General features: G+C 35.0%; 1 protein-coding gene across 1 annotated transcript; it reads right to left on the bottom strand.

Moving 5' to 3' along the window:
• Positions 1-6,765: 6,765 nt before the first annotated feature.
• Positions 6,766-9,902, bottom strand: LOC108347869 (ATP-dependent zinc metalloprotease FTSH 2, chloroplastic). The gene is made up of 5 exons (XM_017587320.2): positions 9,742-9,902; positions 8,204-9,394; positions 7,818-8,131; positions 7,357-7,597; positions 6,766-7,209 (listed from the first exon to the last, which is right to left on the bottom strand). Exons 2-5 carry the CDS (start codon positions 9,392-9,394, stop codon positions 6,871-6,873), a joined length of 2,085 nt encoding a protein of 694 aa, XP_017442809.1. The 5' UTR covers positions 9,742-9,902; the 3' UTR covers positions 6,766-6,870.
• Positions 9,903-14,983: the final 5,081 nt, after the last annotated feature.

Here is a 14,983-nt window from a genome sequence, read left to right as displayed (position 1 = left end):
GACCGAACGGTCTTTCACTATTTAAAGGACAGGACCGAACAATCCATACTAGGTAATATTGAAGAAATGGTCGAGCACTATTACTGACCGACTACTAGAAGTGAGACCAAATACTATAACATTATAATTCTATAGCATTCTGATTCTATAGCAAGGCCGAGAACCAATATTAGCCCAAACATCCCCAACGAAATCGAGTACCAATGTAGACCGAATTCTAAATGAAGACCGAGCCCCACTAAAAGACCTAGCTCTAGTGTAGGATCAGACGGTACAACAGTATGACCGAACGGTATACAAAAACGAATACCAACACATAACCAACGGTCATTAACTGGTAAGGCCCATAAGAGGTCAAACACAGTTAAGACCGAATACCAATACTAATACTAGACCGAACACCTTTCTAAATTCAACTACCAATACAAGACCGATCGGTCATTAACTGAAGTTCCACATAAGCAGAACGTAGTTAAGGCCAAACACAAGGAGAAGGCCGAATGGTCAACGAAGGACCCTCAACGAACTGCATAATTCTGCAGAATGACTGCAGAATTATGATCAACACCAATCTTTACCAATTTCCTACATTTCTTCCCAATTTCTAATCCTCCCAAATTATATTACACAAACCTATACATTCCTCACATTAGTTAGAGAGTTTCATCTCAGATTTAAGAGTCAATTCTGCAGAATCATGAACTCAATGACCAAGAATCATATTTCTTACTTTTGGTAAAATTTTGAGTGACTTAAGGATTCAAATAAGTCTTACACAACTCACCCAGATTCCTCATACAGACCAAACTCACACCAAACACAAATTCTCCATTTTTACTACCACACTTCCTCCCAATATCACTCGGCTACTGAACCAGAATTATGCAGAATCACAATCAACATGAATACATCACTTAAGAGTCTTCAATAACAATACCGAACACACAATCATTCAGTTTCACACACATGCAACACCATCAAACATCATTTTCATACATTATAAACCAAGAAATTAAATTAACTAGCTTCCCTTACTTCTTTGACCGAACCGAACTCTCAACCACTGTAGAATTCGCTCACCATCAGAAATTCCTAAGAACCTAAAATTCACCGATTGATAAGAATAGACCCACCAAAAGCCCAGATATATGATCAGAAATGGGAAGAGGAAGTTGAGGAACACATGCAACCAGAAACTTGACTTGCATGTGTCAAAAGTTTTGGAATCTCACAAGAGCTCAAGGAATCGAGACTTACCAGCTCTAAACAAGACTTTGATCGGTGGAAAAGGATGATTTTGACTCCAAAATTACTTTAAGCTTGGTCTGATTGGAAATCAGATGAAAGAAGAGGAGAGATTTGTAGAGAGAAGGAGGAGAAAAGAGGAGATCAGAATTTTGGAGAGAGAGCGTGCATGCAGAGAAGGGAACAAAATTTGAAACTTTCATTTATATACTACTAACAAAACCGAACGGTCCAATCCAGTGCATACACCTATCTTTCTCCAATTTTCTTTATAAATTCTCGATTCTTACTCTACCTAATAGTTACATTATGATATTTATCTTTTATAAATATATATATATATATATATATATAGTAATTTTTTTTATATATTACAATCCTCTTAAATAAAGTATTTTAAATAAACAACTAAGAAAATAGAAAGGAAACAATAATAAATATATAAATATACATATATCTCTTTTGCTCAACTCTAAAACACAATATGTTATTGTATATTACATTATTATTGTAGTTGAAATTCATAAAGACACAAGAAAATGTAAGTTAGTGATTTATAAAACATTATATACATATTTATCAACACAAATGTTAAATTCAGAAGTATCATTCACAAATATCAAAATTAAATGTCTATAATTAAAAACTCACATGGTTCAATGTCCTAACAACTCATCTGACTTAATTTACCAATAATCCATCTAGTTCAATAAAAAAACATTTGGCTTACATTCATATTATAAACATTTGACTCTACTTTCAAAAAGACTAATATATTGAATAGACTCGAATATTCTACAATTGTCATATTACCTCTCGCTCACACAAAGTCATATGTGTGTGCATAAATTTTAATTGAGAAGTATCATTCACAATTATCAAAATCAAATGCCTATAACTAACAACTCATTTGGTTCAATCTCGTAACAACTCATCTGGCTTAATTTACTAATAGTCCATCTGGCTCAATAAAAAAAAAACCATTTCGATCAATTAATTTTGAGTGTTGTAGTAGCTTAACTTGATGCTTTCCTCTTTGACAATATCTCTTAAAAAATGAAATATATCATCCATATGTTTACTCCTTCCATGAAATACTGGATCCCAAACAACATAATGGTTGAACTGTTGTCACATAAAACTAGAGTACTTTTTTGTTCTTTGAATCCAAGAGTCTTCAATACTCTTTTAATCTAGATACATTGGCATGTACATGATGTAGCAGCTATGCACTCAGCTTTTGCGGTAGACACTGTTATCACTTGTTGTTTTTTAGAAGACCATAAAACTTCTCTAGACCTTAAAGAAAACACAAAATCATATGTGCTCTATCTATCATCTAAATCTCTAGCAAAATTATTGTATATATAAGCAATAATATTTGTGTTTCCCCTTTCTTGTAGAAAATATCAAGTTTAGTGGTGCCCCTTAAATATCTTAGTATTCTTTTGGATGAAGACCAGTGAGTTTCTATTGGATTTGCCATGAATCTGCTGATTAAACTAACTTCACACATTAGATCAAGTTTGGTTGCAATCAAGTACATGAAGCTTCCAACTACTTGTTTGAACAACGTAACATCTATTTGATTCCCTACATTATTTTATACAATTTTGTACCAAGAATAATTGGATTCTTGATTGCATTACAATCATTCATGTCAAACTGAGATAAAAAATCCTTAGCATATACTTTATCTTCTTCTCCCATCTTCATAAATCCAACAAGTTGTTGAACATATATTTCTTCTTTGAGCTCTCTATGAAGAAAAACACTCTTCACATCTAATTGGAAGATATCCAACCATTTTGTGCAGCCATTGAGATGATTATGTGTGTGGTGTCAATTTTAGCCATCAATGCAAAAACATTAGTGTAGCCTACTTCATATTGTTGTTCATAAACCTTTGCTATCAACCTTGCTTTGAATTTGTGAATTTCTCCATTTTCCTTAAGCTTTGTCTTGAATATTCATTTTACTCCAATTGGTTTTACCCCTTTAGGTAAATCTGTCAACTCCCATGTATCATTCCTTTCTATTGACTCCATCTCTTTTACCGTTGCATCTCTCTACTTCTTACTCTTAATAGCTTCTTTAAAAGTTATAGGGTTATAGGGTCATCAACAGCCACAAACATTGCATTTACTTCATCATTTGATAAGCATTTTCCTTCTTCATAATCTGCCATCCACACTAGTTCTTTCCTGGAACTTCTAGGCTTCCATTCAACTGGAATTTCAATTGTTGGAGGTTGAAATTCAATTTTGGAATTTATTCCAATGCTGACAACTTTTGTTTCTTGTTTTCTCGATGATTTTCTTCTCTAATCTTCTTCGAATTCCAGCCTTTTTGTTGTTCAAAAAATGAATCCTTACTTATTATAATCTTCCTATTGATTGGGTCAAATAATTTGTAAGCCTTGGATTCGTCACTAACTCCAAGAAGAACGCATTTATTACTTTTATCATCAAATTTGATTTGTTGTTGGTCTAGTGTATGGACATGGGCTAGACAACTAAATACCCGAAAATAATCAACCGAAGGCTTCACTCCACTCCATGTTTCTTCAAGAGTTTTATCTTCTACTGCTATTGTGGGACTTCTATTAAGAATGTGAATACACCAAGTTATTACTTTTGCCAAAAGAATTTGGGAACTTGTCTTCCAACTACTATTGATCGAACCTTATTCATGATAGTTTTATTCTTTCTTTCAACAACTTCACTCTGCTAAGGAGTGTAGACAGTTGTTAATTATCTTTAAATGCCTTGGTTTCTACAAAAATTTTCAAACTCCTTAAAAGTAAATTATCTCCCTTTATTTGTGCACAAGCAAAGTATGATTTTCTCATCCTCCTTTTCCACCTGCATTTTGAAACATTTAAATAAAGAAAAAGTTTTTAATTTCTCACTTAAAAGTATACCTAAGTCTTATGGGATAAATCATCAATAAAACTTAGGATATAACTCTTATTACTGTTGGAAGTTTGCTGAATAGACTCATATATGTTTGCATGAACCAACTACAGCTTCTTTGATGCTCTCCAAAGGATTTTCTTTGACATTGCATTTCAATGTTGTTTCCTGCCAAGTATTATGTACATAGATCCTTGGGAGTTGTGATAGGGGGCATCCTTGTCACCATTTGTTTAGTGACCAATGTTTTTAAGCCATCATAGCTAAAATGTCATAACCGATTATACCATAGTTGAGTATCATGCCCCAAATCCACTTCACAATAGGTTGTTGCTCCTCTAGTGGCTGTGAGTACAGACATCATGTTTCCATTCATTTTTACTTGTATAATCTAGTCTTTTTTTATGATGAATAACATTACATTTGTTGTTCTGAATGGTTATGGTCAACCCTTTCTCTTAAAGTTGTTCTATGCTCAATAAAATATTTTTGAGCTCAGGAATATAAAATACATGTGTAATAACATTTGTGATACCATTCAATGATATTTAAGCACTCCCTTTCCCCATCACATCTATGTGGATATCATTGCCAAGCTTTACTTTATGACGAAAGTTCTCATCTAATTTGAGGACCAATCCTATGTGGTTACTGCATCCAAAATCTAGAACCCACTCATCCGTCTTTCCTTCTTTCAGTTCTAAAAATGTCATTAGCAAGAGCTCATCCTCTTGTTCCATCGTATCCTTTGTTTCAACATAATTCGCTTTCTTCCCACATAGGACATTCATATTGAAAATGTTCCTTTTTATAACTTTTGAAGCATTCTATTTCAGCCTTATTGAATGAATGACTTCCCTTTCCTATGCCTCGGGAAGATCCTCCTCTACTTCTCCCTCTTCCTCTATCTCTTCCATTTCTTCTCATCAGTCATAATCTGCATTACTTGCTCCTCTTCTGTTGAGAACATTATTCATTGCTCATGAACCAGTAGGCTGCTTTGTAGTTCAATTGTCATGGTATCCATATTATTGGATTCTTCAATAGAACACACCACATAGTTGAATTTTGCTATCATAGACCATAAGATTTTTGTAGTTATTACACTCTCCTACATGTTTTCCCCACATGTTTTCATACTTTTTTCTATCTTTAGAGTTTGACCAAAATAGGAATTCACTAACTCTTCTTCCTTCATCTGCAGTGTTTCAAAATCCTTACATAAGGTTTGTAATTGTTCTCTTTTCACCGTGTTGAGCCCTAAAATTTTTACTTCATGGAATCCCATATATTTTTGGTTGTCTTATCATTTAAAATAGAATCCAGAATTTCCTTATCAATTACTTGATAAAGATAATTTTTTATCTTCAAATCTTTCCGCTTCTGCTCCTTCAAAAGCTTGAGTTTTGCCTTGGTTGCTTTTGCTTTATATGTAATGACTATAATTTCATGCTCTACTATATGCCAATATTCCTTTGAAGGAAGGAAATTCTCCATCAATTTTGTCCAATGCTCATAATGTCCATCAATTTTTGGGATCTTAGGTTGTAACACTCATTCTCACAAAATGTTCCACTCAATCTCACATGATTTTAGGATCTCACATTTTTCTCTCACTTTCACTCATTGATTTTGTGGTCCGGACCTACGAGGAGCTCTGATACCAAATTGTCAACACAAATAAGGTAGAATAATATTTAGAATCCTATAGCATTTTGTATTAATAAAAAATTGAAACAATATTACATTTTATAATCCCCTTACTTTCATGCAAGAATTAGTAGGTTGTACCTAACTAGATCATAAGCTAAAATATAGCTTCCACTCCTTAAAGAATAGGTCAATAACTGACCTAATTTATGTAAATAAAAAACTGCTTAAAAACATAACCATAAAACATAGACAACTTATGGATTGACCAATCCATAATACAGTTATGGATCTGGAAATGCACTCCAGATTCCTCAATCCGATACTTGGTGGTGCGACCTGGCCTTTTCTTTGCTATGGATGTGCGGCTTGAAGGTGCAACAGTGCAGAAAATAAGGACCACCGAACTATTAGAAAATGAGGGAATGTGAGACAATAAGAGAAATGTCCATTTTGTTTGTTGGCAAGAGCAATGGAGTGGAGATGGGATGCAGAGAAATGGGGTCAAGCGGCAGCGTGGAGAAGAGAGGGGAAGATGCGAGAGAAAACCAAATTAGAGCTTTTAATCCACTAAGGGCAAAAGTGGGATTTAAATATTAGGGGAGTGTAGGAAGAAAAAAAGGGGGTGCAGGGAAAAAAGGGCCATGATAAATTATATCTTGATATTACCTGGCTATAGAACCTTCCAACTGTTTTCTTCCAATTTTATTATCGTGCTTTCTTGTTTGTTATTGCTATGAATGCAAAAGTCTAATCTAATGGTGAAAGAAAATTTATGAACCTAACTGACAAAACAGTGACTTAGCATTTGGCCTTAAAACATTGCAGTTACAACTCTGTTAACAAAAGTTACACTGTATTATAGACGTATAGACCATTTATTTTACACTTATCATTTTCTCTTCCATATATATGAATATATACTCTCTATTGTCATTTATAAACACTAGGAAAATGAAAAAGGTAGAATCTTTAATCATTCACAAATATGGAGCAGGCTGTAGAGGGAATTTCGTATTCTAAAAGATAGTACATATTAACGATGTTTCATATAAGGTATTTAAACAGTGGCTGGTACTGGAGTTGGAGGGACACGGTTTTCAGCTGGAATTTCAGTAAATTCAGACAGTAGAGCACGGAATTCATCACCAGACAATGTCTCCTTCTCCAGAAGGACATCCACAATCTTGTCTATTGCCTCACGGTTGTTCCTTATATGTTCCAAGGCAATTTCATACGCTTCATCTGAGATCCTCTTGATGGCAGCATCGATGTCTTCTGCAAGCTTCTCTGACATTGAGTTCCTTGCCATCATTCTCATGATAACATCCCCACTTTGTGCTGATGGTTCCATCAATGACCAAGGCCCAATATCAGACATTCCAAATGTAGTTACCATCTGCAAGAGTATCATATAAGGTCTAATTAAGGTAGCATAGGAGGTAAATATAAGAAAATAAGAAGACTTCTCTAGAAGAAAGATAAAAGGTTAATCCTTCAGAAACATCATCATTCATTCTTTCAAGAGCATATGATTGGCAAGTACCTGTTTTGCCAAACCGGTGATTTGCTGCAAATCACCAGCTGCTCCAGTTGTAACCTCAGGCTCACCAAAAATAATTTCTTCTGCAGCCCTACCACCAAGTCCTCCAACAATTCTTGCGAAGAGTTGTTGTTTAGAGATAAGAGTTGGGTCGTCGGAAGGAATGAACCATGTAAGACCCCGAGCTTGACCACGAGGAACTAGTGTTACCTTTTGCACAGCATCATGACCAGGAGTTAAAGTTCTACAAACAAGCACAAACATGTTTCAGAAGAGGCTTTGGGGAATTGTATACTGAAACGGTTTTCAAATGTTGCCACTTAACACATAACAATGGTAGTTTTGCTTGCTTAAGCTGATATATTCAGTGTTGCATAGAAAGTCATGAAGACTAAATACGTTGCTTTGATTGCAATCTTGAAACATGTATTTAAAAAGACAAAAAGGAAAGTCAAATTTCTCACCCACAAATAGCATGACCAACTTCGTGATATGCCACTAAACTTTTGCTCTTCCCATCTGTCATCACTGTTCCTTCCATTCCAGCCACAATCCTATCAATGGAATCATCAATCTCTTTAGAGGAAATTGCTGTCTTTCCACGTCGACCGGCTAATATGGCAGCCTCATTCAAGAGATTTGCAAGATCAGCTCCACTAAAACCAGGCGTTCTCATGGCAATCACATCAAGAGAAACATCATCATCAAACTTTTTATTGCTACCATGAACCTTTAGGATTTCGGTCCTACCCCTTATATCTGGAACATCAACAGTAACCTGCAGAAGCATTGATGTTCAGTAATTTACTCATTAACAAAAAGCATTAGGCATTTCATAATATAGTCATACCTGTCTATCAAACCGTCCTGGTCTCAATAAGGCAGAGTCAAGAATGTCTGCCCTGTTAGTTGCTGCAATGACAATGATGCCAGTATTACCCTCAAAACCATCCATTTCTGTCAAAAGTTGGTTGAGGGTCTGCTCTCTTTCATCATTTCCTCCACCAATTCCAGTTCCTCTTTGTCTTCCAACAGCATCAATTTCATCAACAAAGACAATGCAAGGGGCGTTTTCTTTGGCCTTCTTGAACAAATCACGAACTCGAGAAGCACCAACACCAACAAACATCTCAACAAACTCAGAACCGGATATTGAAAAAAATGGAACACCAGCTTCACCAGCAATAGCCTTGGCCAACAGGGTCTTCCCAGTTCCTGGAGGACCAACAAGAAGAACTCCTTTAGGTATGCGAGCCCCAACAGCAGTGAACCTCTCAGGCTTCTTCAGAAACTCCACCACCTCCATAAAGTCCTGCTTGGCTTCATCCACCCCAGCAACATCATCAAATGTCACTCCAGTGTTTGGTTCCATTTGAAACTTGGCTTTAGATTGGCCAAAAGCAAGAGGAAATCCTGGTCCACCAGGACCTCCCATTCCTCCTGAACGTCTCGAGAGAAGGAACAAGCCTCCAATCAAGATCAAAGGGAAGGCCAGATTCCCAATCAGGTTAGCCAAAAGAGAACCTGACTCTTCTTGGGCACTATGAGCTGCAAAGTCAATATTCTTTTCCCTGAATTTCTGAAGGAGCTCCTGGTTAAGTCCAGGGAGTTGAACTTTAACACGCTGCACCCTATTCCCCAATTCAGGAGAAACAGCCTCAACAACAGCAATGGTTCCGTTGTCATACAGATCCACTTTTTTTACTCTATCCTTGTCCAAATACTCTAGAAACCTGGAGTAAGACATTCTGGAGGAGGAAGCCCCTTGTTCATCAGCATAAGCTTTGCCACTTCCCAACAGTGCAGGCAAACCAATTCCCGCATTTCCAAGCAATAATTTCAGAAACCCCCTTCTCCCTTCTTGTTGCCTTTCCTCCAAGGATGCCCTTATGGAAAATACTTTCGACGCCTTGTTATTGTTCAACGATGAAAGTCTCCAAGATGAGTAGAGATATCTTCCATTGAAGTCCTTGTTAAGAGCTATTCTATTACCCCTTGTAGATAAACCATTCCCAACAAGGCATGCAGATGATGCCGCCATCTATATCAACAACAGCATCCAACCCAAAACAAGGGCTCTTAAATACTATCATTATCATTGTAAAAAAAACTTCTCATTTCTTATTACATGAACCAACAAACAAACCACACTCTAAAGTTCGCAAATTTCTTGAATGAAAAAAAGCATCAAAGTAGCAAATCCCAGTTCAATTGACGGAAAGATATAAAAAAAATGAGCCTTTAAAAGGAATTCACAAAGTTGAAGGCAATTAACACAAAATTAAATATATGAACAACCAAGTAAGCTTTAAGATAGTAGAGAAAAAAATCACACAAAAAAAATTAAAAAAAAAAACCAAAAAAAAATCAAATGAAAGAAGCACGTACCTTAAAAGTAAAATGTGACAGAGAAGTGAGAGTAGAGAATTAGAAGGTCTGGAGACCTTATTGGTGGTGCAAAGGAAGGTGACGATGGAAGGTGTTATTGTGTGGTTTTAGAGGAAGTGGCTATGGTTCAGGAAACTCATACGTGGCGTTTTTCTAACGTTTGATTCGTCCCTCTTCTGTCTGAACTTCATATTTCAGATTTTTCCTTCTTTCCCTTTTAAGTTTCTTTAACGTTGAATCTTGATATTATTATTTTAATATACATTTAAAATTAATTTTTTTCAAATAAATTATGAAGTTAGTTAGTTCTGTGATGTTGTTGAATACTTAGCATCCTATTTATTTATTTATTATGAAAAAGAATCTTTAAAAAACATGACAGCAAATAAGTTTTTAAAACACTTTGCTAAATTGTTATTTATAATAAAAAAGAAAATATAATTGGAAACGTTTGCTCCCAAGAAAGGCACGTTGGCGTCAAAGAAATGCTCAACCACATGGAATTTGATTAAAATTTTGGCCATAAAATCTGACTAATAACTAAAGTAGCTTCAACTTTTATCGTCATCTCATGATGACACGTAGCTTAATTTCTATGGTTTGCTCAATTTAACATCTCATCACCGTTAAGAAGGAAAAAAATTGAATACGAGAGTATTTTAATTATTTCTTAATTAATCAACATATATAAATATAATAATATTTTATTTATATATAATGAACACATATAAATATAATATTTAATAGTTAATTATTTTTATTTAGGTATTTTTTAAAATGAAGTGGTAAAACTATAATAATTGAAAATTAAAATTTAGGAATTCAGTTTGTATTTTATATATTTATGTTTTTTATTTAAATTTATGAAGTTAAAATTATTTTTAAAGAGACTAGCATATTTATATTTATACTTTGTGGTACAGTTTATTTTATATTTAAGGTTTAATAATTTGGGATGTGCATATTTTTACATAATCGTCTCAAATAGATTTTTGTAGTTTTTTTATCTCAATTAAGTCCATATTTCTTTAAAATTGAATCAATTGAAACCTTGTCGTTAATTGGATTGGACGATGCTAAATTTACTCTCTCGTGGCATGCTAACTGTGCAATGGTTAAGCACGTGGCGTGGAACTTCATACTTCTCTCGACTCACTCAAATCTCCAAAATGTTCAATCCTCAAACCTTGCCACCACCATTGCTGCTGCTAGTCATGACTCCGCTGACAACCCCTCTCAACCATGAAACCACATCATTGACCTTTCCGACACCAAGGACGACGATGATTTATGTATCCTCAATTTCACTCCCGCAAACACTTCCTTTGGCAAATGGAAAAAGTTCAGGGGAGAATCCTCCAACGCAGCCCCCTTCGACTGCGAAATCTGTGCTGAAACCAAAACATCCAAGGAAGCCTTCTCCATTAATGGTTGTTACCACGTGTACTACAACCAGTGTATCGTGCACTATGTATGATCGAAGCTCCAGGACAATGTGGTCAACATAGGCTGCCCTGTGCCATGGTGTAGGGGATTATTGGGTTCACTCTTGTTGGATGTCAAAACTGTCTAATTTGACCATGTTGAACCTTTCTTCAAATCTTTTAAATGGGGAAATTCCTGTTGAACTGTCAAGCATTTCTGGTTTTGGAGTATTTAAACGTGTCTAGTAATAATCTTGAGGGTGAGATTCCATATGTGCTTGGTGCAAGATTCAATAACCCTTCGGTGTTTGCAGTGAACCAAGGTTTGTGTGGGAAGCCCATGCAGAGGGAATGTGCAAAGGTGAGAAGGAGAAAGAAGATAAGGTTAATAATGTTGATAGGCGTGGGAGTGCCTGGCTTATGCCTTTTGGTGTTGTGTTATTGTGGGTATGTTTACAGCCTCTTGAAGTAGCGAAAGAAGCTTCGAGAAGGGGTGATAGGTGAGAAGAAACAGAGCCCCTCAACAAGTGCAGGTAGTAGAGGGAGCAGTGAAAACAGAGGACCAAAGCTAGTGATGTTCAACAATAAGATCACGTACGCGGAGACATTGGAAGCAACAAGAAACTTCAATGAAGAGAAAGTGTTAAGAAAGGGAAGATATGGCCTCGTGTTCAAAGCCTCCTTCCAAGATGGAATGGTTCTCTCTATTCGTCGCTTTGTTGATGGGTTCTCATGGTGATGTGAAGCCTCAAAATGTTCTTTTTGATGCAGATTTTGAAGCCCATTCGTTGGATGATGTCAGATCTAACGGTTGTGAGGGTGTCACGTGTCCTCAAGAATTTCTATAGATAGGGGCCAAATAGACCTGTCCTTTTCACCATTTTTGCTCTGACACTCATTTGCACATCGTTCGACATTCGATTCTTTTTGCTTAAGGTTATCAACATCTCTTCGGTAGGCTCTTCTAGTCGGGAAGACAAGGATATGCCGATGATTTTTTTGCGTCTTTATTCTCACTTAGGTAATTATTGAGTGGTTAGGAGTTGTCCGAGAGAAGCTTGATGTATGTAAATAGTATCACAACACCTATTCAACCTGCTAATAAAGGTTCGATTAGGGAAAAAGGTTCGATTGGAAAGTAAGGTCCAAGGGAGGAGGCTGTGGGGGAAGCGACAACACTGTTGGAGAAATCCAAGTGGATACAATTGTTGAATGGGACGAACAAAATCTGCCTTAAGTCCCCAGATATGTGTGGGTCGCACACAAGGTACGTGAGTATGCCACTCGCTTCAAGTGGGGCAATGATTTAGTGGAGCTCGTCGGTCGGACCTACATTTTAATGGACAACGTGGTAGACAACTTTATGCATCTTTGTGTCTATAGAGGGAATGATCGAGTATGCTACGACAAAGGGAACTTTAAACAAGACTTCTTATTTGTCCACTCTTGCCTTTTCATAGACTTACATGTACACATCCATTTGATGACTTCAAAACCGCAGTCCTACAAAAGTTGAACGTTGCTCCCGTGGAGCTCCATCCGAACGCCTAGGCAGCTATGCAGGCATTCAACGTCTTGTGTAAGGCTTTTGGGTATCAATCCTACCCTTGCCTTATTCCTTCACCACTACCGAACTTGTCCAAACAACCGAAAATGATAGGAGTTAATAATAAGTGAGAATGATTGGAACCTATTCCAACTTTACAAAGGCTTAAAGGATTAGTCCTTCAAGATCGCCATCACCTCCAAAGACCACAAGCTACTTTTTGATGGGGATGATTGACCTATGTTCCCCTTGTATTGGACTCAAAATCCCACTCAAACTGACCTCTAGGAGTCATCTACAATGACCTTCGAAGAATTTGCTACTCTTGAGATTTTGGAGCAACTATCTCATAAGCTCTCGACTAAAGAGCTTTTAAAATGTTCTCATTCCCAACGTCTTGACTAGGATGTTTGTGATAAATTGTCTTTCTTTGTTCGATACATTTTTTTATCAGTTTTTAACTTGGTTAAGTTCTCTTTCTTGTTGCAAATATCATGGCTCACACCAACTCACGTAACCTTAATTATTTCAAGAAGCTATTGGACATACATCCAATAGGTCTAGGTGGTGCTAGAGTCGCTTAAGGGGAAGGCCCTTCACAAAGAGCAGAAGAGAGAACATTGATCAATCCTACCGATGCTACGCTGACTTTCCTAGTCCAAGTTCTCAACGTTCCTCCAAACTGTTTTGTGTCTATGAGAACGAGTGTTTGCTTCAAGTTGTCTTCCTTACTCTTCAGCTTCCTTCCTTGTTATTTGGATACACTAACCGATTAGGTGTACTTGCTAAAAATACTCTGATGTTTAAGTCCATTTGGTATTCAACCAGTTTAGTAATTAATGTTATAATAAATGTATTATAAAAATCACACCACCATAATTTTGATGTTTATTTATGGGTTTTTTCATAATTTTTTTATTAGAGTCTATCTAACTATCTAATTCTATTAAACCTTATTATTAACTTGTTTAATGTAACTGACTTGTTTAATGTAACTAAATGATTAATTAAATATGATTGTCACCGATTAATTTCTTTCAAATTCAATCAATCGATTTGGTGTAGACATTATACTTCTATCCTTTAAATAACCACTTCTTAAATTAAAATAATTACTATTATTTTATCCTTTTAGTGATAATTTTTTAATTTAATATTTTTATCCATTTTTCAAAATTTAATCATTTTTTAAAACCAAAATAATTATTTTCAATAGAATTTTGTAAATTATATTATTAATAATAATTTTATTATTATTTTTATCATAAAAGTAAAAGTTAACAATAGAAAGGTCATTTAATGTAAACAGTTAATAATAAAATAAAAGTTCACTTAAAAAGCCTAAAACAAAAAATAGTAAAAGAACCTGTGAGTATGTCACTTAAAACATAATTCGTTAACCGTACAGTGACTTCACTAAAAAATATCGTATATTTCGAAAAATATTAAAATTCTATGAACTCCAAAAGTTGTTACCTGATAATTTGTTTTTAAGGGAGCTCGTTCACCCAGAAGTAACTTATATTTTTGTATTCTTTTTTAAAAACACTAATATTCGTTAATTAAAAAAAATTACACCAATCTATTTACAAATCGTCAAATTTATTTTTTAAATAATTACGCGTGATTGAGATAATAAATAAATCTTTAGCCTAAAGGTAAATAAAATCAAGAAATTTTATTTGATGTGATAATGAAATTTGACCTCAAATGTACATCTTATTTCATGAATACATTGATCTAACATTCTTTTAAAGATAATTAATTTCATATTTGAAGGACTAACGTTCTCTTCTCTTAAAATAAGATTAATCTAACTAACCTCAAATCCTTAAGGGAACAAAATGGTATATCATGCATAAAAGTAAATGTGTGAATCAACAAAGACAAAATGGGACAGGACTTGCACCCGATAAAATGCATAGGAAAATGTGAAATTTTGGATATTTCATCTTATTGAGCAACCCAGGTGACAATGAAAATAATTTTACCATGTGAATATGACTAACAACAACAAAACAGATAGACAATTAAAACCAACCTACACTAACGAAATAATCATTTAACATCTAATTATATTAATATTTTTAAATTGTATTGTTAATGTATTAAAATAAACTGACCACGAATATTTATATAAAGGGTGTTCAAAAACATAATTTTTCTAAGCTCTGTTAAATATGTAAAATATAATTTTCCAACATAATACTAAAAACACTTAACTCTAATCTTACATGGATAGTTAGTTTGCTTGCAGAACGGGCAGGGATTT

The sequence above is a fragment of the Vigna angularis genome, chromosome 1 (genome assembly GCF_016808095.1).
Source record: "Vigna angularis cultivar LongXiaoDou No.4 chromosome 1, ASM1680809v1, whole genome shotgun sequence".
Classification (NCBI taxonomy): Eukaryota; Viridiplantae; Streptophyta; class Magnoliopsida; order Fabales; family Fabaceae; genus Vigna; species Vigna angularis.
This window is presented reverse-complemented; position numbering and strand designations above follow the sequence as displayed.

Coding starts and splice junctions, on each gene's coding strand:
- LOC108347869 (XM_017587320.2), bottom strand. CDS start 9,394: ATGGCGGCATCATCTGCATGCCTTGTTGGGAATGGTTTATCTACAAGG. Junction 8,132..8,203: donor CAGGACGGTTTGATAGACAG/GTATGACTATAT, acceptor ATGCTTCTGCAG/GTTACTGTTGATGTTCCAGA. Junction 7,598..7,817: donor GTTGGTCATGCTATTTGTGG/GTGAGAAATTTG, acceptor GCTTGTTTGTAG/AACTTTAACTCCTGGTCATG.